The following is a 27,844-nucleotide window of genomic DNA, read 5'->3' on the forward strand; positions in this document are numbered from 1 at the left end:
GCACTGACGCAAACAGGCGCTAAAGTGTGGTGACTAGGGGAATTTTCACAGTAACTTCATTGTAGTGTTAATGTAAGCTTTACTTGTGACTAATACATAAACTTTGCTTTAATTTATTCAGCACCTTTAATGTAACAAAATGCCCCAAATACATTTACAGCAGTATTAAAGAAGTGGACAAAGGGTCAAAGTGGAAATGGTCGAGACTTTCACGTTTCTAGGTATCCAGGTCACCAACAACTTGTCCTGGTTCCTTCATGCCAATGCTATCATTAACAAAGTCCACCAATGCCTCTGCTTTCTCAGGAGGCTAAGGAAATTTGGTATGTCCACTATGACTCTCACCAACTTCCACAGATGCAACATAGAAAGCATTCCTTCTGATTGTATCGCAGCTTGGTATCATTCCTACTCTGTCCAAGACCGCAAAAAACTACAAAGGGTCGTGAACGAAGCCCAGTCCATTGCGCAAACCAGCCTCCCATCCACTGACTCTGTCTACACTTCCCGCTGATCTCCCTGGCCGTACTCTCAACCCTGGAACTAATAGACACAAAGACGCAGATGTCAAACTCCTATTTTTGACTACAGCTCAACACCATTATTCCTACAAAACTCATCTCCAAACTCAGTGACTGGATCCTAGACTTCCTAACCCACAGACTGCAATCAGTAAGGATAGGTAACAACACCTCCTCCACAATTATCCTTAACACTAGTGCTCCATACAGCTGTGTCCTCAGCCCCTTATTATACTCCTATGGCTGTATGGCCAAACTGCCCTCCAACTCAATTTTCAAGTTTGCTGATGACACCAAAATAGTGAGTCGGATCTCAAGCAATGATGAGACGAAATACAGGAAAGAAATAGAGAATCTGGCGAATTGGTGTGATGACAATAATCTCTTCCTCAATGTTAATAAAACAGATAGTCATACTTCAGGGAGGATAGTGGAGGACATGGCCCTGTCTATATCAATAATGATGAAGTGGAAATGGTCGAGATCTTCAAGTTTCTAGGTGTCCAGATCACCAACAACCTGTCCTGGTCCCTCCATGCTAATGCTCTAGTTAAGAAAGCCAATTAATGCCTCTACTTTCTCAGTAGGCTAAACAAATTTGGCATGTCCACTACGACTCGCACCAACTTTTACAGATGCACCGTAGAAAGCATTCTCTCTGGTTGCATCACAGCTTTGGCTCCTGCTCTGTCCAAGAGTGCAAAAAACCACAAAGGTTATAAACGAAGCCCAGTCCATCATGCAGACCAGCCTCCTGCTCACTGTCTCTGTCTACACTTCCTGCTACCTCAGAAAATCAGCTAGCAAAATCAAGGACCCAACACACCTCAGACACACATTTTTGCACCTTCTTCCATCAGGAAAAAGATACAAAAGTCTGAGAACACATACCAACCGACTCAAGAACAGCTTCTTCCCTGCTGCCACCAGACACTTGAATGGACCTACCTTGTAGTAAGTTGATATTTCTCTACACCCTGTGACTGTAACATTACATTCTGCACTCTTTCCTTGCCTTCTCTATGTACAGTATGCTTCGTCTGTACAGCACACAAGAAATAATACTTTTCACTGTATACTAATACATGTAACAATAATAAATCGAAGCAGATTAATAATATTTGGCACAGGGAAATTAGGACAGGTGTCATGCAGGTAAGTTTTAAGGAGTGTCATAATGGCGGCAAAAGAGTAGAGCAACCGGGCAGAATTTTCTGACTTATTTTTGCAGAGTGCTGTAGCATCTGCCGTTTTTTAGGCTTAGTTAAAAAAAAAGTTAAGGGACAGGTCCCAAATCACACTGCAGGGGCAGGCTTAATGCAAGTCATTTTTAAAAAAAAAGTGTGCTCCAATTAAAAATAAAAATAGACCACAGAGTCCCTCTCCCACTGTGGAGCACTATGCTACTGACACAGGATCACTCCCCGGAGGAATCCCCTCCCCGACACCATATCACATCTCCCCCCAACACCCACCACTCTACCACTGTGCAACACCACCACCACCTCCCTTCCAACATAGCACAGGCAGTGGCAGAGAGCAGTGCCGCTGTAGTCCATGTGATGTAGGTACACCAACATGTTGGGAAGGGGGTTCCAGGATTTTGACCCAGTGATAGTGAAGGAATAGTGACACACTTACAAGTTAAAATGGCATGTTAGTTGGAAGGCACCTTCCAGGTGGTAGTGTTCCCTTGTATCTGGTGTCCTTGTCCTTATAAGTGCCAGAGCTTGCAGGTTTGGAAACTGCTGTCAAAGGAGCCTTGGTGAGTTCCTGCAGTGCATCTTGCAGATGGTACACATCATTGCCATTGTGTGCTGGTGGTGGAGGGGGTAAGTGTTTAAGGTGGTGTATAAGGTGCCAATCAAGCAGGCCATTTTATCCTGGCTGATGTCAAATTTCTTAAATATTGTTGAAATTGTACCCATTCAGCCAAGTTGAGAATAATCCATCACACTTCTGATATGCCGTTCCGATGGTGGACAGGCTTTGGGGGGTTCTGGAGATAAATTACTCTCTGCAGAATTCCCAGCTTCTGACTTGATCTTGTAGCCATTTTGTAGTATTTATATGGCTGGTCCAGTTCACTGGTTAATGGTAATGTGAAGGATGCTGATAATGGGGGATTCAGTGATGGTAATGTCAAGGGGAGATGGTTGGATTTTCTCTTGATGGAGATGGTCATTGCCTGGTACTTGTACAGTGCAAATATTCTTGCTGCTCCATGAGGAGGGCAGGGGGCGGTTTCTATTTTTATATATATATATTTTAAATTGGAGCATCCTTTTTTAAACTCCAACCATGACATGTAGTCAGAAAACCATTTCAGGGTCAAATTTGATAATAACGTGATCTTCCTCAAGTCACTGTTAAAGCAGCCAATCAACCGGGTCTTATTTCAGCACAGACTAACATAGTGCAAATCTTGGGTTTGGCAGATGCAAAGGTTTTTGTGCACTGAATTTTGCAGACTCAACCTTATTTCTAGTTGATATGGTTTCACAATGTAAAACTGCCTATAATTGCCACACTTGCTGCCAAAAGGTGGTTTGTGTGGGAAACAGGGTTGTCATAATGATGTGCTCCTTAGGTTCTGACATGGTTGATATAGCTTTAGGTAGTAATGAACTTCAATTCTTGACCTATGATCCTTGTTATTGTATTGGATGCTCAAACAGAAACATTTTCCATTCTTCAACATTAAATGTAGTCACCTTAATAAACAGAAAGCACCTACCAAAACTAATTGCATACAGATATCAACAGGGTAAAACCATGCAACACCTTCATGTACAGTGAAAGCATCATTAAGATGATAACAGCAATGAGAGACAACAGTTATAGGAGACGTGAGATACTTTGACTATTTCAACTAAAGATAAAGATAGAACAGACTTACAGACTTTTAAAATTGCATAGAGTTTTGATGAAATGAATTGGTAATGACTACTTCCTTTGGCTGGAAAGTCAGTGCCAAGAAATCATTAATTTAAAATTGCTATACAAGTGTTTCAGCAGATTTTAGGTGCAATTTCATTGTCAGGCCATGGCCACAGGGAGCGGTTATGCAAGAAACCACTGCATCTTTCAAGATAGATAACCATTTGACGCAGAGCAAAAGTTATGAGGAGAGAGGACAGCAAGGTTAGTTAACTCTTTAAAAAATTAGCACAGAATAATTGACCAAAAACTTTCTGCTGCGATTTAACCATTTGACTCTACAACGTCCTTTCTGTAAAAAGTAAAATGTGACAATAAGCTATGATAGCTGCAAACATCCTTTCATAATTTCTTTTAAATGTTAGTTAATATGAAGTGTGATCCACTTACAAATGCATTTCAACTTTTTAAAACAAATATTGACGATCTAATCCAGGAAGCAGGTTGAAAGAGTTATTGAGTTAGCCATTGTCAAGCACTCGAATTGTCAGCAGAAAGTTATTGACTTGGGTGCTTTAATGATTCTGTCATTATCACTGTGCACGTTAAATTTAGCTCTCTTGTTGATTACTTTTTTTTAAAAACTTTCTTTGTTGGGGTCATCAGCTTTCATAATTTAATCAAAAAATGAAGACATCAGGAAGACAGAAAATATGTCTGTATTCTCTAGAATTTAAGAATAAGAGATGATTTCTTTGAAACATACAAAATACTTAAAGGATAGACTAGATGCAGATAAAATATTTCCCCCTTGTTCAGGAGTCTAGAACCAGGGGACACAAGGTCAAAATAAGTGGATGCACTTAAAGATCAAAATGAGAAGAACTTCCTTTACACAAAGGGTTGTGAATCTTTGGAATTCTCTATTGTTGTGTATTGGAGATGTGATACTTGGGACAGACTTAAAAATGAATAGAGCTTTATTAATGGTGTGAGATCTTTTGATTGACTGCTGTTTCTCTCTCTGTTTCCTGTGCTATGTCTATTACATCATTTCTGCTGCATGCATTAATACAGCAGAGCTCTGGTCAGCCAATAGAAATCATAGAATCTCAATGCAGAAGGAGGCCATTTGGCCCATCAAGCCCGCACTAACAGGTGGAGGTCCACCTCGTTGTCAAACGAGGGGCATGCACACGGTGGGTCGTGCGTGGGCTACTCTTGGAGGTTCCTGGAGTGGCCTAGTACTTCGTGTCGGTGTGTGTGCTTGATCCTGGACCGGTAGACGGGCGCCGCAACAGCTCGGTGACTAGCACTGCTAGCTGTGCAGATACATGGATTTGGGCCTGTGTCTGTGGGAGTTTGTGCATTCTCCCTGTGGATGCGTGGGTTTCCTCCGGGCGCTCCGGTTTCCTCCCACACCCCAAAGATGTGCTCTTAGGCTGATTGGTTTTACCAAATTGACACTATTCTCCCCTGAATCTGGCTAAGTCAGGGGTTCTATTCGTAGACACGCAGGGTAGAATAGGTGTAGGGTGATGCGGCGGCGCGGGCTTGTTGGGCCGAAGGGCCTGTTTCCCGTGCTGGGTTGTTCTTTGTTCCAACAACAATCCCACCCAGGTCCTACCCCCACAACCCCATGCATTTGACCCGCTAATCCCCGTGACACTAAGGGGCAATTTACCATGATCAATCCACCTAACCTGCACATCTCTGGAAACCGGAGCATCTGGAGGAAACCCACACAGATATGGGGAGAATGTGCAAACTCCAACAGACAGTCACCCGACACGGAAATTAAACGTGGCTCCCTGGTGTTGTGAAGCAGCAGTGCGAATCACTGTGCCATCACACTGCCTCATAAATAAATACAAATCCAAAACATTTCCTTCCCATTTAAATTGAACGTTTCCAAAGAAGTTCAACATAAACAATCATCAATAAATCAGTCACTGTCAATATGTCGGATGGTTTGGAGATCGGCATTCTCGAAAAGGTTGATGATAAACCTCTTCTTCATGTTGATGAGAACCTCTGGCAACTTTGTCTTCCCACGGACATCATCAGTGGTTCATTTAACTGGTGTTGACGTAGAAACTGGAAGTTGTCTTTGCATCGGAACAGATGGTAAGATGTGCTGTCCTCAATGGAATCTGGCAGAATAGAGGTTGTAGGAAAGTCCAAGTCAGGACTTTGTAGTCGGATCCTGAATTTTCAGTAGGCTCCTGATTTGGTGGATCTGCTCTCCCAGCCGATAATTGGCCACATGTTTCTTCCAGATCATGTTATCTCTCGTCTGGACAGTGTAAGAGACAGGTCCTGCAACATGGTGGCTGGAACCCATTTCATCATGAGTAGTTCTGAGCCAAAATACTTTGTCCCTGGTGGAAAACACTGTTTTGCTTTGCCTTCTTGACATTCCACTTGTGCTTGTTGTTGCTGTTGCACAATCTCCTTAGTTTTTGGAGGTTTTAAAACATCAAATACAGAACGCAACTGCCTTTTTACTCATGAGAAAAGCAGGATAGATCTTGGTTGTGGATGTGTGGTATTCAGGTAGATCAGCAATTTGTTAAGTTGTTTGATAAACAAACACAACACAAGAAATAGAAGCAGCAGCAGGCCACCAGGCCCTTCAAATCTGCCCTGCCATTCAACATGATCATAGCTGATCTATGTTGGTCTCAAGTCCTTTTCTGTGTCATTTCCCCATTGCCCCCCATTCCAAGTCTATCAAATATGTGTCCACCTTCGCTTTAAATATTTCTAATGACCTAGCCTCCACCATACTTTTGAGCGGGAAATTCCAGAGATTCGCCATCCTCTGTGAGAAGAAATGTTTATGCACCTGTTTCAAATGATGGTGCTTTATCTTGCAGTTTTTTCCCATTGTTCCAGACACTTCCACTCATGAAAACATCTCACTATTTAGCCTATCAAGTCCTCTCAGTATTTTATATGTTTGAATAAGGTCACCCGCCACTCTTTTAAGCTCCGAGGAATAGAGACTGGGACTATTTAGTCTCCCTTGATAGAACAACCTATTCATCCCAGGAATTGGCCTGGTGAATCTCCTTTGAGCTGTCTCCAAAGTTACAATATCCTTTTTTAGGTAAGGGGATCAAAACTGTATGCAGTATTCCAGGTGAGGCCTCATCAACACCCTGTACAAGTGTAACAAAACCTCCCTATTTTTAAACTCCAATCCCTTTGCAATAAAGGCCAAAATGCTATTTGCCTTCTTAGCTACTTTTGGACCTGCCTGCCAGCTTATTCATGCACTGGAAAACCTAGATCACTCACCTGCAGTCTCTCTCCATTTAGAGAATAATCTGCCTTTTGATTCCTCCTACCAAAGTGCACAACCTTTCATTTCCCCACATTAAACTCTATTCGCCAGGTTTTCACCCAGTCACCCAATTTATGTCCCATTGCAGAATCACAATATCCTCATCACAACCTGCTCTTCCAACTAACTTCATATCAATGGCAAATTTGGAAATCTCTCTTTTTCTATTTGACAGCCAGCTTTCAATCCATGCTAACATTCTTCCTTCAATTTCATGGGCACCAGCCTCTTATCCAGTACCTTGTCAAAAATCTTTGGAAAATCTAAATAAAATCTATAGGTTCCCCTCTATCTCCACTCACTGTTAGATCCGCAAAGAAAACGAGCAATTTGTCAGACATGATATATCTTTCATAAAACCATGTTGATTGTCTAGGTTTGATTTATCTTCAGCTTTCCTAAATGATTAGCTATTTCCTCTTTGATTGTTGACTCTAGTATCTTGACAATAATATATGTTAAATTAACTGGCCTATATCTCTCTGTCTTCTGCCTTTCTCCCCTTTTGAACAAGGGTGTCACGTTAGCTGTTTTCCAATCTTCTGGTACCCCTCCAGAATTGAGACTGTTACTAAAATTTTCAAACAATGGGTCCACTATCTCTGCAACTACTTCTATTAAAACCCCAGTGTGTAGTTCACTGGGTCTACGTAACTTGTCTGCCTTTGGCCCCTTGAGATTCTCCAATATTCTATCCTTTGTGATTGGAATTTTTCTTTCATTTTATTTGAAATCAGCCCATCTGATATCATAGAATTATACAATTCCATTGAAACCACTGTTTTTATGGAACTAGTTGCAGACGAAGGAAAGCAGTTTGAGTTTGTGTACTCGAACACATAAAAAGCCCACTGAATCGCCATCCAAGTCATCAAGACTGATACATGGTACTACCAGGGCATTCTGCTGCTGAATGCTGTATTTAATCATTTTGGATTACCTGAACAGTTGGTAAACAACAACAGATTTCTTTTGTCTTGCAGGAATTATTTCCGCACCGTATCACCCCGCTACTAATTTCCATTATTTCCGCACTATCACCCTACTATTAATGGACTAGCAGAATGCACCATCCAAACTTTGAAAGCAACCAAGGAACAAACTTTCTTCCATTTATAAAATTAAAAAGTAAGCATTTCCACGGTTATATAAATAGGAAGAGGGTGGCTAAGGTAAATGTGGGACCTCCACTTAACGAGGTGGGTGAATTGATAACAACAAACAAAAAAATGGCAGATACACATTTTTCATTATGGAAGACATTGTAAATATCCCAAAGTTATGTCGATCTGTGCCATGGTTTAGTTGACGAAAGCATCTATCTAGTAAGCAGACAGTCCTCTTTGGGGCAAATGACCTTCCCCTACACTGTAGGGATTTGATGGGCTGAATGGCCTCCTGCACTGTAAGATTACTCTCAGTTAACAGACGTTTTTGTGTGCTTCACTGCATAGACTACAAACAAATCTATCCTGAATTGTGTCATTCACCACATCTCCAAATCTAAGCACTGCCACGAATTGCATGTTAGAACCCTCGCTTCTTGGTTTATATTAGTGAATCGAGCATGCTCTGCAATCAAGGGTTTCAGTCAAAAATCTGCTTGTATGTTTTAGTACTGGGTTTTTCAGGTTACACCAAACTATAAAGGAGATTACAAGTTTCTTCCTCCTATCGTGCTCAGGAAAGTGGGCACCAAAATATCCTCTGTTTGCCTGCACAAAATAATCAAAACGCTCAGTAGAAATGCTCCATTGTTCCCCATGTTCATCAAAAGGTCATACGTTGCCAAAAACAACCTGCCATTTTCTCGCTTAAGCAGGTATCTGATATACAAGCTTTGCAATCACGCTTCTAGCAGTTACCTTGATTTTCCTACACACAAGGTAGTTAATCAGGCTTCAGCCTCTTATTTATCACAGCCAGCCCGATAATCTACTTGCAGAGTATCGCTTATTGACATCCACATAACCTGTTAGTCTCCATAGTACATGTCAAAGTTTTTTTTTCCAGTTTTTCCTCAATTAATTTCTTCTTTTCAGCTGGCTAGCAAGTGCATGAGCATAGTCCTCATCGCCATTTTTTGTTGTGTGGGGAGACATGATAAGAGGGACAGATTTTGGTTAAAAACAAATGGATCTTTATTAATGGTGTGTGATTTCTTCCATGGCTGCTGCTTCTCTCGCTCTATCCCATGCTAGGGATATTACATCAATTCTGGTGCATACATTAATACAGTAGAGCTTCAGTGAGCCAATAGGAATATTACAAATACTACCTGAGCGCGCTCTGGAAGTTCGGCTATAATGCATGTTTAAAGAAAAGATTGATAGATTTCTAATTAACAATAATGTTAAGGGTTGTGGATGTAGTAGATGTAAAAGGCACTGAAGTATCTGATCAGCCATGATCATATTGAATGGCGAAGCAGGCCTGATAGACTGACTGACCTATTCCTGTTTCCATGTTTCTATATTACCAGCGTGCTGCTAATGTCTGTTGTACAAGTTTAGAGTTGCTGCTGGCAACACCAGAAGTTAAATCTGCTAAAACATATGATCAGGAAGACCCAGGTTTTGCTGGGTCTCCCTGGTTGCTGACTTTCATAAATCTGGCAATATTAGCCAAGGTACTGTCACAGTCTGATCGAAACTGGCAACTAAAGTAGTTCAAAGATATTGGCTGAAATAAAATTCTGTTTCATGCAACCATTGTATCTATCCCTCTGGAATTCATTTTGTCACATTCATGACCATTCGTTGATTAAGATGTTTTATGCGGACTACTGAAGTAAACCACAGACAATCAGCAATTTTCTGAACTTTAAATTCAAAATGGTGCACAAAATTAAAGGCGTTTGATGATTTAGTAAAATGTATTCATGGGGATATTATATATATGTATATATATATATATATATATATATGTATATATAGTAAATGTGAATTTAAGAGAAACAAAAGAGAAAACATATTCTTGGAACAGAAATCGCACTGTGAACATCAGAACATAAGAAATACGATGTGTGCACTGCTCTTGAAATTAATCAATATTAATTCCGTTAATAGCGCTGCTGCAATTGAAACCCAATACTGCATTAAAACAATAAAACAATCACTCCATCATCAGAAGTAGTTTCGAATGCTGTAATTGGTTGAATTCATCAGCAAAGATCCATTAGATATTTTAGTGGATTGTCTACTAACGAACCCAGACATAATATCAATATTAAAACTTCTTGCAAGATGGTTCACAGCAACGCAAATGATCTTGTCTCCAGACCATGCCAAAAAGTCAGGGCTTGCTAAAATCTCAAACTATCAATTAATTTCTTCTCTCATTTCTTTTTAGCCTCTTTGACATTAGTGCGCAATATCTGTTTCCAATCTGAAATTACCCTTCGTTGCCAGTCTGAAATTATTTCATGTAGATCATCAGGATTTAAAAACATCTTAATGGTCCAATCATTAATCACTCATTGTCAGAAACCTTGTATTTTCAGACTTGTACTTTCATAGCTCAGAGTCAAATATCAGGATTTTCCCTCCAGGGGTGGAATTAAAAGTGTAATGATGATCATGGAATCATTGTCGATTGTTGTAAAAATGCATCTGATTCATTAATGTCCTTTGGAGAAGGAAATCTGCCATTCTTACCGGGTCTGGCCTACAGGTGACTCCAGATTCACAGCAATGGGTTCACCCTTAAATGTCCTCAGGGATGGGCAATAAATGCTGGCCCAGCCAGTGATGCCCACATCCCATGAATGAATTAAAAAAAAGTTAATCAAATATAATTTCCCCTTTAGAAAACCATGCTTCATAATCAACCCATATTTTTCCATTTGACTTCTAATTCTACCCTGAATAATTGCTTCTAGAAGCAATCGAAAGGCTTATCCTTAGAACCTCTTTTAAACAAAGGAATAATGTTTGCAATTCTCCAGTCCCCTGGAACTTTCCCCGAGTCTAGGTAAGATAGTAAGATTATGGTCAGTGCCCCTGCAATTTCCACTCTCACCTACTTCAATATCCTTGGATGCATTTCATCTGGTCCTGGTCCCTTGTCAACTTGAAGTACCGACAGTTTATTCCACATTTCCTCTTTAGCAATTTTGAACCTTCTAGAAACTGACTCTCTTCCTCTGTCAGCATGGTGGTGGCATCTACCTCATTAGTAAATACAGATGCAAAGTATTCATTTAGTACCTTAGCCTTGCCCCCTGCCTCCACATGTAAATTTCCTTTTACATCCCTAATTGTCCTACTCCTTTTATTATTTAAACATATATAATGGTTGATCTTATTAACTACTTTCCTGTTTGCCCCCCGTAACTCTTGACTCCCTTATCAAAGTGTGTTTAACTCAGCCTGAATATATTCAGTGACACAACCTTCATTGCTCAATGTGAAAGAGTCTTCCAAAAACTAATGATCATATGAGGGAAGACATTCCTCCTTAAATGAACAAAGACATAACGTTTGCAATTTTCCAGTCTCCTGGCACCTCCCCTGAGTCTCAGGAAGACCCTCTATTTTTCAACCTGCGGCCCCTAGTTTCAAATTCCCCACGACAGAAAACACCCTTTTGGCATTTGCCCCGTTAAGCCCCCTCAGAATCTTATGTTTTAATCAGATCACCTCTCATTTTTGTAAACTCCAATGAGTATAGGCCCAACCTGCTCAACCTTTCCAAGGTCACCCAGATTCCGCTTTTCAGCAGTTTCCTTTCACTTAAATAATCTTCTGCTTCTCTATTTTTTTTTAGCCAGAGGGGATAACCTTACATTCCTTCACATTATGCTCCAACTTGCCAAGGTTTTGCCTCCTCACTTAAATCTATTCTTATGCCTTACTGCAGAATTTTTGTACTCTCCTCATAACTTTCTTTCCTACCGATCTTCATATCAATAGCAAATCTGATGATAATATGATTGGTTCCTTCATCTAAGTTATTGACATGGATTAAAAATAGTAGAGGCCCCAGCAGTGATTGCTGTGGTAATCCACTAGTTACAGTTTGCCAAACTGAAAATGACACATTTATCCTGACTCAAGTTTCCTGTTCATTAATGAAATGTTAATAATCACACAAGCTTAAAAATCGCATAAGCTGCAAGCTGCTAGACTCAATCACACAGGGGAAGCCATGAGAAAACCACAGATCTTAATTAAAGCAGACCAGTTAAATGTCAAGGACCACAAAACATCGAGTTACAAGGGAGGCTTTAATCACACACTATGCACACAAGAATTCAATTGAACAATGTGCAGCCACAGCTCGTGCGTGTCCCTTAGAACAAGGAACAATGTACATAGGATATACCATTGATATACCATTGGATAGCTATCATACTCATGTCTGGAGATGGTAGATTATAAAGAAGAAAACATTCGCTTGATGATATAATATGATAGGGGCAGCATAGTGGTACAATGGTTAGCACTGCTGCTTCAGTGCCGGGGACCCGGGTTTAATTCCAGCCTTGGGTGACTGTGTGGAGTTTGCATTCTCCCCATGTCTGCTTTCCTCCGGGTGCTATGGTCTCCTCCCAAAATCTAAAGATGTGCAGGCTAGGTTGATTTGTTATGCTAAGTCAGGGAACTAGCAGAATAAATATGTGAGGTTAAGGGATTAGGGCCTGGGTGGGACTGTCGTTGGTGCAGGCTCAATGGGTTGATTGGCACTGTCTTTCTGCACTGTCAGGAGGTTATGATTCTATAACTAGGTAGACGTCCACAAGTTGTAATTGGACAACTATACTCTTATATAAAACTAATCACTAGTTGTGAGTGGACATAGATAACATACACAAATGTACATCTCTGATTGGTGAATACTAACTACTTGTAATTGAGTCTGAAAGTACATTTGTGTAACTTTGTATCCAGTGCTTTGGACAGCCCCACCAGCTGCTGTTGCCTTTGCTTTAGCTTGTAATCAACTGAAGTTCTTTATCTGGTTACTGGAAGGGAACAAAGGCTACAAAAAGCTGAACACCAAACAGCCTCCAACTGTTAACCAATCCTCTGTTTATGCTCATACATTATCCCCAACTCCTCCAACTCTTATCTCCTACATAAAGCTTTTATGTGACGCCTTTTGGAAATCCAAATTCACTTTAAATAATGATTCCTCTTTATCTACTCTGCTTGCAACATATTCAAAGTATTTAATAAATTTGTCAAACATTACTTCCCTTTCTCAATGCCATGTTGACTCTGCCTGATTGTATCATGGCTTGCTGAATGTCCTGCTACTACCTCTTTAATAATAGATCCTAGCATTTTCTCAATGTTAAATCTTAGACTAACTCATCGTCACCTGCATTCTGTCTCCCTCTTTTATTGGATAGTGCTAATACATCTGTAGTTTTGCAAACCTTTGGGACCATTTTAGAATCTAAGATCCATCTTGGATGCATCCATTATTTTTTCAGCCACTCCTTTTAAAATGCTAGGAAAGGTCATCAGGACCCTTTGACTTATCAGCCTTTAGTCCCATTACTGTTCTCTAGTGATCTAGCATCAGGGATGCTTTTTGTGTCTTCTATTGTGAAGAATGTTGCAAAAATATTTATACATTTTAAAAGCATAATTTTCAGTTTACAGATTTAAATCTTTAAATGCAAGATAAATGAAAATCCCTGGTGGGAAGTAACAGTCCTAAAGTGATGGTAATTCTAAAGGTGGCCTACGTTTATTTAGTAGGTCAAAGCTGGAAACGGGAACACATTAAAAAATGGTTGGTCCCTTTCTGAATTTCATGCCAGAGACTTGTGGCAAAATTGTAAAATCCCCGTCCAAGGCCAACAGAGATTTCAGAGAGCCTCACCCACTCTGATTCTGGGGTGGGTGAGGTGGTAAAATTCCAGCTGAGATCTCTACAGTTGTCATCATTCAAATAATTCATATGGTGTCCCAGGACAAAGGTAAAATTTGGGAATTCAAAATGATTAGCTTGAATCACTATACGGGACATCCCAAGTGTGCCATGTTGCTGTGGGGATTGATTGCCAGGATGTTTTTTTTTGGTTGTGTTTTATCTGTGTGATTTCACACAGAAGTTGGAAGTTGGAATCTGGAAACAGCTTTGAGAAGCAGAGAGAAACCTGTAATGAATCCTAACAGTTTACAAGTCTGTTTATTTTCCCCAGGTCTCTGCTTGAGCCATATCCACCCACCTCCAAATTAATCTGCTTCTTTTATTTCACTGCTGGTATAAAATAATTTAGGTTGTCAGGAAAAAAAAAGAAAACCTGGATGGCAGTGGGAACATCTGGTCATACTCAAAATTCAGAGCCTACTATCATTGGGATGTGCTTGATGGAATATTACGAGAGGCCAAACTACAGTAAAAGATGTATCAGTAAAATATGCATATATTTAATGGTGAGATGGTGGCATAGCGGTAAAGTGATTTAGTAGTTTCTAAACAAAGGAACCTACGAAGGACAAAAGGTATGAGATGTGAGTTGTCTAAGATAGATTGGGAAACTTTATTAAAAGGCATGATGGTAGAGAGGCAGTGGCTAATATTTCAGAAACGCATGTATGCATTGCAACTGTTACACATTCCTTGTCTGCACAAAAATACATCAAGAGAAGTAGCCCAACCAGGACTTGCAATATAAATTAAGGATAATACTGAGTCCAAAGAGAGTTACATAAAGTTGCTGGAAAAAGTAGCAAGCCTGAGGTCAAAAACAGTTCAGAATTCAATTTAGAAGGACCAAAAGATTAAGAGTGAAAAAAATAGAGAATGTGAGTAAACTTGCAAGTAACATAAAAGTAGACTATAAAATCTTCTGTAAGTATATAAAAAGACAAAGATTGGCAAAGCAAATGTAGGTCCCTTACAGTTCAAACAGGAAACTTTATAACTGAGAACAAGGAAATGGCAGAGCAATTAAACAATTAATTTAGTTCTGTTTTCATGGAGGAAGACACAATAACTTCCCAGAAATGCTAAGGAACCAAGGGTCTTGTGAGGAGAAATTGAAAGAAATTAATATTACGAGCTGGAGAAATTCATGGGACAGAAAGCTGAAAAATCCCTACGATCTACTAAGCTACATCGAACTTGATGGGAACGTGAAAAGGCAAGGAGGATGTTAAGAGACTTCAACATGAATTAGACAAGTTGACTGAGTGATCAAATACTTGGCAGATGCAATACACTGTGGATAAATATGAAGTTATCCCATCTGGATGGAGAAACAAAATGGCAGAGTGTTATTTAAATAGTGATAGAGAAGAAAATGTTGATATACAAAAGGACCTAGGTGTTGTAGTACACCAGTCACTGAAAGCTGGCATAAAGGTATAGCAAGCAGTTAGGAAGGCAAATGGAATGTTGGCCTTCATTGCAAGAGCACAGGAGCATAGATGTCTTACTGCAACTTCCTTGGTATGATCATATTTGGAGTATTGTGTTCCATTTTGGTCTCCTTATCTAAGAAAGGATATATGTCCTATAGGGACAGTATAGCAAGGATTCACTGGACTGATCCTTGGGATGGCAAGAACATCACATGATGAAAGATTGGGCTGACTGGGCCTGAATTCACTGGATTTTAAAATAATGAGAAGGGTTCTAATTAATGGTTTTAAAATTCTGAAAAGGCTGGACAGATTGGTTGTAGGGATATTGTTTCCTTTGGCTGATGGGGTTCAGAACAAGGGAACAAAGTCTCAAAGTACGAGGTGGACCATTTAGGACCAGGATGAGGAAAAACATCTTCACCCAGAGGGTGACAGAACTTGTGCAGTTCTCTACCACAGAAAGCTGGGAAGGCTATGTCACTGAATAATATTTAAGGAGGAAATAGATTGATTTGTAGACTCGAAAGGTATCAAAGAATATGGGAAGAGCACCGACGTATGGTATTTAGGTAGAGGATCAGCCATGATCATGTTGAATGGTTGGCAGTTGGTGACTAGTGGAGTGCTGCAGGGATCGGTGCTGGACCTCAACTGTTTACCATTTACATAGACAATCTGGAGGAGGGGGCTGAGTGAAGGGTAACGAAATTTGCTGATGACACGAAGATGAGTGGAAAAGCAAATTGCGTGGAAGGCGCGGAAAGTCTGCAGAGAGATCTAGATAGGCTGCGTGAGTGGGCGAGGACCTTGCAGATGGAGTAAAATGTTAGCAAATGTGAGGTTATCCACTTTGGTAGAAATAATAGCAGGAGGGATTATTATTTAAAGGGTGAAAAGCTGCAGCATGCTACGGTGCAGAGGGACCTGGGGGTCCTTGTACACGAATCGCAAAAACCCAGTCTGCAGGTGCAGCAGGTGATCAAGAAGGCGAATGGAATGTTGGCCTTCATAGTGAGGGAGATAGAATATAAAAGCAAGGGGGTCTTGCTGCAACTGTACAGGGTACTGGTGAGGCCACAACTGGAGTACTGTGTGCAGTTTTGGTCACTGCATTTGCAGAAGGATATACTGGCCTTGGAGGGAGTGCAGAGAAGGTTCACAAGGCTGATATGAGGGGGCTAGCCTATGAGGAGAGATTGAATAGACTGGGTCTGTACTCGTTGGAGTTTAGAAGGCTGAGGGGGGGATCTTATAGAGACATACAAGATAACGAAGGGGCTAGATAGGGTAGAGGTAGAGAGATTCTTCCCACTTAGAAAGGATAGCAGAACTGGAGGGCACACCCTCAAAATAAGGGAGGGGGTGGGGGGAGGGAAGAGTTTAGATCAGAGTTGAGGAGGAACTTCTTCACTCAAAGGGTGGTGAGTCTCTGGAATTCTCTGCCCATTGTAGTGGAGGCTACCTCACTGAATATATTTAAGTCACAGGTAGATAGGTTTCCGATAGACAAGGGAATTAAGGGTTATGGGGAGAAAGCAGGAAAGTGGGACTGATCCACTTCAGATCAGCCATGATCTTGTTGAATGGCGGGGCAGGCTTGAAGGGCTAGATGGCCGACTCCTGCTCCTATTTCTTATGGTGGAGCAGACTTGAATGGTCGAATGTCCCACTCCAGCTCCTACTTTCAATGCTTCAATGGTATTGTAACTAGACGACTAATCCAGAGCCTCAGGGTAATGCTCTGGGGATCCAGATTCAAATCCCACTATGGCAGATAGTGAAATTTGAATTCAATCAAAAATATCTGGAATTAAGTGTAATGGTGACCATGAAACCATTCATGATTGTCATCTGATTCTGTGATGTCTTTTAGCAAAGGAAATCTGCTATTCTTACTTGGCCTGGCCTACATGTGACTCCAGATCCATAGAAATGTAATTTACTCTTAAATGCCCTCAGAAATGGTCCAGCAAGCCACTCAATTTAAGGGCAAATAGGGACTTGCCATAAATGCTGGCCCAGTCAGTGATGCCCATATCTCATAAATGAATAAAAAATAGCTGTTCAGAACTGCTTGTATCTGCTGTTTGTAAAGAAACAGACTAAACACTTGCTCTCCAATTCCCTAATGGGCATGCAATATGTTTACATTCCTTGAGGAGATGGTGAGTTGATAGACAGCGTTGATTTGGGATTGAACTGGCTCCAACAATAATATACCAGCCAATGGAAATTGTGATAAAACAACTTACAACATTTAAAGGCACTTCACAGGGGAATTGTAAACAAAAGCTTGGTTAAAGAACATCTTAGAAGAAAGGGCGGCACGGTAGCACTGCTGCTTCACAGCTCCAGGGTCCTGGGTTCAATTCTCAGCTCGGGTCACTGTCTGTGTGGAGTTTGCACATTCTCCTCGTGTCTGCGTGGGTTTCCTCCGGGTACTCCGGTTTCCTCCCACAGTCCAAAGATGTGCGGGTTAGGTCGATTGGCCATGCTAAGAAATTGTCCCCTTAGTGTCCAGGGATGCGTAGGTTAGAGGGATTAGTGGGTATGATATGTAGGGATTTGGGGGTAGGGCCTGGGTGGGATTGTGTTCGGTGCAGCCTCGATGGGCCGAAGGGTTGTATGGTTTTAAAGTTCCCGGGGGGAGAGAGGATTAAGAAGTCTGCCGCAGTACAGAAAAGTCAAGGGTCTTCCTTACATTCCAGAATGATCCTGGAACAGTTAGCAGCTTTCACAGACAAGAGCAGTGCTCCAAAAAATTAAATCCATGACTAGCAAACCAGTTCTCTGCCAAATTCATCAGAGTCCGCGTCCCTTGGATTTAAGGAATGGAGATGAGGAAAGGCCTTAGTAAAGAGAGACACAGAAATATAGAAAATAGGAGCAGGAGTAGGCCATTCAGGCTTTCGAGCCTGTTCCATTATCTAATTATGATCATGGCTGATCATCCAACTCAGTAATCAGTTCCTGCTTTCCCCCATATCCTTTGATCCCTTTAACCCCATGAGCCTTCTTGAAAACATACAATGTTTTGGCACAACTGCTTTCTGTGGTTTCGAATTCCACAGTGGACTCTCCAATCTTTGGGTGAAAGAGTTTCTCCTCATCTCAGTCCCAGAGAACTTATTCAAATCTTTGGACTATGACTCCTAGTTCTGGACTCCCCCGCCATTGGGAACATCCTTTCAGCACCTATTCTGTCTAGCCCTGTTAGAATTGTGTATGTTTCTATAAGATTCCACCCACCTGCCCCATTCTTCCAAAGTCCAGCATATATAACAGACTCAACCTCTCCTCACGTCAGTCCCGCCTTCCCAGGAATCAGCCTAGTAAACCTTCGCTGCACTCCCTCCATAGTAAGAACATCCTTCTTCAGGTACGACAACCAAAAATGAACACAATATCCCTGGTGTGGTGTCACCAAGATCCTGTATAATTGCAGCAAGACATCCCTGCTCCTGTACCCAAATCCTCTCACTGTGAAGGACAATATACCTTATGCCTTCTTTACTATCTGCTGCTCCTGCATGCCTACTTTCACTGATTGATGTACAAGGACACCCAGATCATGTTGCATTCCCCTGTCTCAATGCAACAAGATAATGATCTCCCTTCCTGTCTTTGCTGCCAAGTTGGATAACCTCATGTATCCACAATGAATCTGCCATGCATTTGCTCACTCACTCAACTTGTCCAAATAAGACTGCATCTTTGCATCCACCTCATAGCTCACCTTCCCACCCAGCTTTGTACCATTTGCAAATTTGGTAATAATATATTTACTTCCTTCATCTCAATCATATTGTGAATAGCTGGGGTCCTAATGCTGAGCCCTGTGATACTTCACTTGTTACCGCCTGCCATTGGGAAAAGACCCATTTATTCCTACTCTGTTTCATGCCTGCCAGCCAGTTTTCTATCCATGTCAATACACTGTCCCCAATCCCATGCGCTTTAATTTTATATGCTAATCTCTTATGTGAAACGTTATCAAAGCCTTCTGAAAGTGCAAATAAACCCTATCTACTAGCTCCCCTCATCAATTCTACTAGTTAACATCCTCAAAGAATTCTAGTAGTTTTATCAAGCATAATTTCTCTTTTGTAAATTCATGCTGTGTCTACCCGATCCTGCCACTGTTTTCCAAGTGATCGGCTATTAAATCTTTAATAATGGACTCTTGCATTTTCCCCACTACCGATGTCAGGCTGATTGGTCTATAATTCCCTGTTTTCTTTCTATCTCCCTTTTTAAATAGTGGGGTTACATTAGCTAACCTCAGATCTGTGGCAATAGTTCTAGAGTTTATAGAATCTTGAAAGGTGACCAATGCATCTACTATTTCTCGGGCCACTTCCTTCAGTACTGAGATGTAGCTGAGCAGGCCCTGGGGATTTATCAGCCTTCAATCCCATCAATTTCCCCAACATCATTTCTGTACTAACACTGATTTCCTTCAGCTCCTTCCTCTCACCAAACCGTGTTCCCCAATATTTCTGGTGCGTTATTTGTAACCTCCTTTGTGAAGGCAGGACAAAAGTAAATACTTAGTTGGTCAGCCATTTCTTTGCTCCCCATTACAAATTCCCCCATAAGGAACCTACATTTGTCTTCACTGTTCTTTTTCTCTTCACATTGCTATAGAAGCTTTTACAATCATTTTTCACATTCCCCACAAGTAAACATGCAGGGAAGGCATTTTAATGGGGATGAGAACGTCACAATCTGATAATTAATCAACATCCTGGCTCACTTGATGGAAGGTGGACAGAAAACACATCTTAATGGAGATTGGGGAAAGAATTGGATGTCAGCAATTTCTACTTTTTTTTAAAGTAAAACACCATCATACTTCATAAAGTTGCTCAGCAAAACCAGACAACTGGCAACACTCCAACTGTGGAAAATACATTTGAGTGACAAACAGTCCTGGAGTTTGAAGATGATAACTTCTTTAGGATTCCAGTAGTAGCATTACTAGATGCCCAGTTACATTTTTCATCAACATTCACTGATCAGTGCAGCTTTAGTTACTATATAGCTAATCCTTTCCAATATCAAATTAAGCTTCTAATTATCAATGAAAGGTTTTACTTGAATTTAATATACACATAACTTAGGTGTGACAGAATTTACTTACCAATTACTTTGACAAAGTAAGCATCTGCATCGAAGTTATTTCGCAAAGCATGAATGGTGAACTCTGATTTTTCCTTATTTTCATTTAACACAAGCAAGTCTAGGATACCCTGTCACCAAAAAAATTGTGACAAGAAATATTAGTGATATACAGATTATCCTTCAAAATACCAGTTTTTGGTTGTGATATGTTCCTAATTTATGCACATACCATAAAATTTAAACATGTCATTTAGAACTTTCATGAAAAGGAAGGTATAATGCTTAAGCCAAACATTCATAACATCCCATAGAACATTCTGTTCAAAGAAGATAGCATACTCCAAAGCTTAACATGATAGTCAACAGGAGGATTTGAAAAGTGTGGAAATTGGACACTCAGGCAGCAGATGAAGTTTGATTTAAAGAAATGTAAAGTGCTTTACATGGGGACAAATAGTTCAGGAAGTTATATTATTTAAATTGAAAGAAAGCAATTTGTATGTAAAATGAATCATTCACAAATTGAAGTTATTGCAATAATGTCTGGTAGCAGGAAATGGAGCAAATGTGATGTTGGGATGTATTAAGAAAGTCAATATTGAGCTGAAATTGAGAGATTAATCATTCCACTTTATAAACAATAGGTGTGACTATACTTAGAATACTATGTACAAATTGCCAGGGAGTAAGAGAGTAACCAGAATGATTGAGGGGATAGAAGGATTGAATTAAATGTGATTCTGTAAACTGGGCATGTTCTTACCAGGAAGAGAGATTGGGGGGTGATATTGTTGCTGTCTTTAAGATCCTATGGTGACTAGAAAAATGTGAGCCATGACAAAGTATTTCAGAAAATGCTGGAAATATTCAGCAGGTCCGACAGCATCTGTGGGGAAAGAAATGAAGCAACATTTCAAGCCTAGATGACCCTTCGTCAGAAGTTCTGACGGGTCATCTAAGCTCAAAATGTTGGCTAATCTCTCCCCACAGATGCTGTCAGACCTGTTGAGATTTTCCAGTATTTTCTGTTTTTGTTTCAGATAGCAGCATCTGCAATATTTTGCTTTTAACAAACTATCTCATCTTGTCCAAAACAGAGGACATAGTATGTGCTTGAAGGGAAAAAATTCAAAACTAATCTGTGGAAACATTATCTCAGCCAGCAAGTGGTCACCTGAGGGTGATGGTGAAAACAAAGTACTGTTTCATTCAAATGTAAATTAGATATTTTTTAAGCAAATATTTTGGAATACACTATATGAGCAATTTGAGATAGGGCATCTAGCAAGTGTTGCATGCTTGAACAAAAGAGGTGATTTTGGATCAAGAGATCCCAAAGCTCTGCATCACTGGGGGTTTGCTTTGTCACATGCTTGCATCGTAGTAGACTGATAGATATGTATTGCTATGATTAGCCAACAACTCCATTAGTATTGTGGCATGTAACAATTGGAACATTGGAAGGTGAACTAGATAGGCCTTGGTCTTTATTCATTTTGAATGTCCTATCCTTGGTGATATTGCCAAAATTTAAAACTTTGTTAGATTCAACCTATTCAAAGCATTCTTATAATTAAACTTCAACATATTTTGTGACACATAAGTGCATGTCCCTTGTGACATATGATGAACTGAAAACAATTTAAATTTTGGCATGGCAATCTTCTATTTTACAACAACAACTTGTACATATATATTGCCCTCAATGCAATAAAAATGCCCCAAGGTACTTTGCAACAGTTTTAGCGAAAAAGAAATTGACAAAACCGAAAAAGGGATAATGGACAGATGACTGGCTTGACCAAAAAAGTAGGCTTTGAGAAGCATCTCAAAAGATGAAAAATACAAACGTGTGTCACTTTTCATAGCATGAATATTAAGATTGTGAAGAATAAAATAACAGTTAATATTTTGGGTCTGACTGAATAATTAAGATTTCATTAATGAGGCAATGCTGATAATCATTACCACTACGGGGGCAGCATAGGGGCTAGCACTGCTGCCTCACAGCGCCAGGGACCCAGGTTCAATTCTTGGCTTGGGTCACTGTCTGTGTGGAGTGCACGTTCTCCCCGTGTCTGCATGGGTTTTCTCTGGATGCTCCAGTTTCCTCCCACGATCCAAAAAAATGTGCTGGTTAGGTGCACTGGCCATGCTAAATTCTCCCTGTGTACCTGAACGGGTGATGGAATGTGGCTAATAGGAGATTTTCACAGTAACTTCATTGCTGTGTTAATGTTTAATAAACTTGTCTAATACTTATTTAATAAATAACTATGGCATTAATAAGGTAACTGAAGCAGTAAAATATTAATAAAGGCATGGCAAGTAGTTTGGTAGTTAAAATGTGGATTATGCAGAATTATGGGTTGAAGCCCAAGAACTCCATTGACCAGCAGTGGATGTGATGAATTGAGGTTTTGTACTACTTAATCCACACACACGGCAATCAATCTAAGCGCTGTTAAAATTAAAGACATCTTTGTCTCACCAATCTCCAGAATTAGAAAAGTTATGTGGATGAAACCCTTTTGACAGAAACAAATTGTGCAAGAATGCAGCTTGACTGAGTTTGATTATGCTCGATTATGAAGTGTAATCTATCTGCAATTTCTGTGGTTTTTTGCACTCAAGCGCTATTTTAACCTTAGAGCCCTTTATATATAGAGATTAGTTTACTTAAATCTGCTTAGGCAGAAAATACTCATCATTTTAATGCAGCACAATGAAAACCAACTATGGTCCAAGTATGCAGGAATCCACTCCACTGAAAGCTGAGAACAAAGAAGTGCTCATCAAAGACAGAGAGGCAGTCAACACCCACCACAGAGACAGCACTTCAACAACCTTCACTTCAGGGGTGGCATGTTGGCACAGTGGTGAGTATTGCTGCTTCACAATGCCAGGGACCTGGGTTCAATTCCAGCCATGGGTCAGTGCCTGTGTAGACTTTGCACATTCTCCACGTGTCTGTGTCGGTTTCCTCTAAGTGCTCTGGTTTCCTTCCACATGCCAAAGACATGTGGGTTAGGTTGATTGGCCATGCTAAATTGTCCCTTAATATCAGGGAGATTTGTAGGGTATGGCCTGGGTGGGATTGCTGTTGGTGCAGGCTCAATAGCCGAATGACCTCCTTCTATGATCTTCTCAATCAAAACGCAGCCTTCAGCACTAGTGCCCTTGACACTAGCCGCAACATGTCACCCACCACCATCTCAGTACAACTCCAGCTTGCCGTACAGCCGAAAAAGTTATCCGACAACTGATAAACAGCAAGACCTCCGATGCATATGGAATCCCTGCTGAGTATCAAAATTCAGTGAGAGACACTCTTGGCAGTAATCCACAATGTCATGATCTTTGTCTGGAAGGAACAGAGTATGCACGGAGATCTGAGATGCCTTAATTAGCGTCAGAAGTTTACAGCACAGAAACAAGCCCTTTGGCCCAACTTGTCCATGCCGACCCTTTTTTTTTGAACCCCTAAGCTAATCCCAATTGCTCGCATTTGGCCCATATCCTTCTATACCCATATAATTGTTTAACTGCTTTTTAAAAGACAAAATTGTACCTGCCTCTACCACTACCTCTGGCAGCTTGTTCCAGACACTCACCATCCTGTGTGTGAAAAAATTGCCCCTCTGGACACTTTTGTATATCTCCTCTCTCATCTTAAACCTATGCCCTCTAGTTTTGGACTCCACTACCTTTGGGAAAAGATATCGACTATCTAGCTTATCTGTGCCCCTCATTATTTTAAAGACCTCTATAAGATCACCCCTCAGCCTCCTATGCTCCAGAGAAAAAAGACCCAGTTTATCCAGCCTCTCTTTATAACTCAAACCATCAAGTCTTGGTAGGATCCTTGTAAATCTTTTCTGAACTCCTTCTAGTTTAATAACATCCTTTCTACAATAGGGTGACTAGAACTGTACACAGTATTCCAAGTGTGGCCTTACCAATGTCTTGTACAACATCAACAAGATGTCCCAATTCCTGTAATCAATGTTCTCATCAATGAAACCAAGCATGCTGAATGCCTTCTTCACTACTCTGTCCACCTATGACACCACTTTCAAGGAACTATGAACATGTATCCGTAGATCTCTTTGCTCTGTAACCCTCCCCAATGCCCTACCATTAACTGAGTAAGTCCTGCCCTGGTTCAATCTACCAAAATGCATCGCCTTGCATTTATCTAAATTAAACTCCACCTTCATTGTAACCATCTTCAAGAAAGGAGACAGTTCCGACTGCAGAAATTACAGATGGATTTCCCTGTTCTTTACCATGGGAAAGGTAATCATGACAATCCTCCCAAAGGTTGAAGAGCTCCTTCCTGAGTTTCATTGCGGCTTCTGCCAATGTAGAGGCACAATGGATATGACCTTCAGCGCACAACAAATCCAGGAAATGTGCAGGGAGCAGCATCAACCTCTGTACATGGCCTTCTTCAATCCTGCAAAGACTTCTGACTTTGTCAATTGTGACGGATTGTGTAACATCATCCTCAAATTTGACTGCCTGCAGAAATTCGCCACTATTCTCCACCTGCTCCACAGTGACGTGCAAAGCCAGGATCCTCACCAACGAAACCACCACAAATTGTGGTATGAAAACTAGGGTCAAACAGGGCATCACACCAATGCTCTTCTCTAGCTTCCTTGCAGTAATACTCCACCCCATCACCCTGAAGCTCCCTGCTAGAGTGGAGCTAACCTACTGGACAAGCAGGAAAATGTTCAACCTCTGATGCTACCAGGCTAGAACCAGACTGATTTCTGTCATCGAGCTGCAGTACACAGATAATGCTTGTGTGTGCGCATGTTCAGAAGCTGAGCTACAGACCATTGTCAATGCATTCACTGAAGCATGAGAGAATGGGCCTCAGAATAAACATCCAGAAAACAAAGGTTTTCTATCAGCCTGTTCCTATCACACAAAATTGTCCTCCAACCATTAAGATCCACAGTGAGCCCCTGGACAATGTGGATCATTTCCCAAATATTGGATGATGAAATCTAGCATCAACTGCAATGCACCAGGCAGTCTTCAGACGCCTCAGGAACAGTGTTCAAAGCCTCAGACCTCAAATCTAGCACCAAGCTCCTGGATGAGAGAGCAGCCATGGTCCCCATTCTCCTGTATGCATCAGAAACATGGATAATGTACAGCATACATTTCAAATCCCTGAAGAGATATTAGCAATGTTGCCTCTGCAAAATTCTCCAAATCCACTGGCAGAATAGGTGTACCAATATGAGCATCCTCTTCCAGACCAATATCCCCAGCACTGAGACGCTGGTCATGCTCTACCAGCTCTGATGGGCAGGTGACATTGTTCGCAAGCCCAACGCAAGATTTCCGGAACAAGTGCTCTACTCAGATTCCACAAAGGCAAGTGATCAGTAGGAGGGCAGAGGAAATGATACAAGGACATGATGAAACCTCCCTAAATAAATGCAACATCCCCATTGCCATGTTGGAATCACTCACCTTAGAATGAGAAGAAGTATCCTCGAAGATGCCATTTGCCTCAAGTGTCAACAGGTGGAGCACGTAGAGGCCAAATGTAAACAGTGGAAAGACAGCACAGAATTCAGACAGTCCCACCCACCCATCAAACACCACCTGCCAAACTTGTGGCAGTCCGTGGCTCCAGCACTGGTCTATTCAGCCACTGCAGAACTCGCCTCCCCGAAGTGGAAGCAAGTCATCCTCAATCCCAAGGGACTGACAAAGAAGAAGATTTCACTAGAATGTTACCAGACTTGATGGTCTGAATTATAAGGACAGACCGGGACTTTTTTCCCTTAAGTGTAAGAGGCTTAGGAGTGACCTTATGGAGGTCTATAAAAATAATGAGGGACGTAGATAAGGTAGATAGTTAACACCTTTTCCCAAAGGTTGGGGAGTCTAAAACCAAAGGGCACATGTGTAAGGTGAGAGGGGAGAGATACAAAAGGTCTAAAGGGGCAATTTTTTCACACAGAGGGTGATGAGCATCTAGAATAAGCTGCCAGAGGCAGTAGTGGACATAGGTACAATTTTGTCTTTTAGAAAGCATTTAGTCAGTTACATGGGTAAGATGGGTTTACAGGGATATAGGCCAAATACGAGCAATTGGTACTAGCTTAATGGTTAAAAACTGGATGGCATGGATAAGTAGGTCAATGGGCCTGTTTCCATGCTGCAAATTTCTATGACTGACTGTTGGCATTGGGGAGCCATAGCAAAATTGGAATCAATTAAAATCAGGGAAATTGGGGAGGCGACAGCCTAGTGGCATCATCACTAGACGATTAATCCAGAAACTTAGCTAATATCCTGGGGACCTGGGTTCGAATCCTGCCATGGCAGATGGCGGAATTTGAATTCCATAAAAATGTTTGGAATTAAGAATTTACTGGTGACCATGAAACCATTGTTGATTGTTGCAAAAACACATCTGATTCGCTAATGTCCTTTAGGGAAGGAAATCTTCCATCTTTACCTGGTCTGGCCTACAGGTGACTCCAGATCCACAGCAATGCAGCTGACATTCAACTGCCCTCTGAAATGGCCTAGCAAGCCAGTCAGTTTCAAGGGCAACTAGGGATGAGCAATAAATGCTGGCCACCAGTGATGCTCATGTTCTACAAATCCATTTATAAAAAAAACGCTCTACTGGTTGGAGTCACACCTGGCATGAATGATGATCGTCGTTGTTGCTGGCGGTCAATCATTTCAGGAGTTCCTCAGGGTAGGGTCTGTTGTTCAGCCATCATTGGCTGCTTCATTAATGACCTTTTTTTAGAGATGTTCGCAGATTGTACCATACTCAGCACCACAGTCCATATCCAAATACAGGAAGACCTAGACAATATCCAGGCTTGGACTAATAAGTGGGAAGTGACATTTGTGCACACAAGTGCTAGGCACTGACCATCTCCAACAAGAAAGAATCTAATCATCAATCCTCGACATTCAATGGCATTACCATCGCTGAATCCTCCATTATCAACTTTCTGGGGCTAACCATTGACCAGAAACTGAACTAGGGAAGTCATGTAAATACTGTGGTTACAACTGCAGTTCAGAGGCTGAATTCTGCAGTGAGTAACTCACCTCCTGATTCTGTTAACCACATCCACCTTTTACATGGCACATCTGTGATGAACAGTGACAGCAGTGTGAACTATCTATAAAACGCACTGCAAGAACTTACCAGGCTCATTACCCAGCACCTTTCAAACACAAGGCCACTACTACCTAGAAGGACAAGGGTTGCAGATGCATTAGAACACCACCTCCTGGAAGTTCCTCTCCAAGTCACTTATCATTCTAACTTGTAAATGTAATTGCTGACTCCTTTACTTTGCTGGATTAAAATCCAGGAACTCCCTCCCAAATACTACTGTGGGTGTATCTACACCACAAGAACTGTGGGGATTCAAGAAGGCAGCTGACCGCCACCTTCTCGAGGGCAATTAGGATGAACAATAAATGATGGCCTAGACATTTGACACCCACATCCCGTAAAGAAAATGAACTCTAAAAAAAAAATCAGGAGTGTGAATACTTTTCACTTGCCTGGCGAGTCCTGCTCCTAAAACGCTGAAGGAGCTTACCATTGTACAGGACAAAGCTACCCCACTTGATAGGCA

General features: G+C 41.1%; 1 protein-coding gene across 1 annotated transcript in view; it reads right to left on the reverse strand.

Moving 5' to 3' along the window:
* itfg1 (integrin alpha FG-GAP repeat containing 1) overlaps positions 1-27,844 on the reverse strand; it is a 289,515-nt gene that overhangs the window by 119,540 nt on the left and 142,131 nt on the right. Inside the window, exon 12 of the mRNA XM_080186953.1 lies at positions 20,218-20,326. Coding sequence (XP_080043079.1) covers positions 20,218-20,326 — 109 coding nt within the window. The remainder of the gene's footprint in view (positions 1-20,217; positions 20,327-27,844) is intronic.

The sequence above is a fragment of the Carcharhinus amblyrhynchos genome, chromosome 4, assembly GCF_965287045.1.
Source record: "Carcharhinus amblyrhynchos chromosome 4, sCarAmb.v2.hapA, whole genome shotgun sequence".
In the NCBI taxonomy this organism is placed as follows: domain Eukaryota; kingdom Metazoa; phylum Chordata; class Chondrichthyes; order Carcharhiniformes; family Carcharhinidae; genus Carcharhinus; species Carcharhinus amblyrhynchos.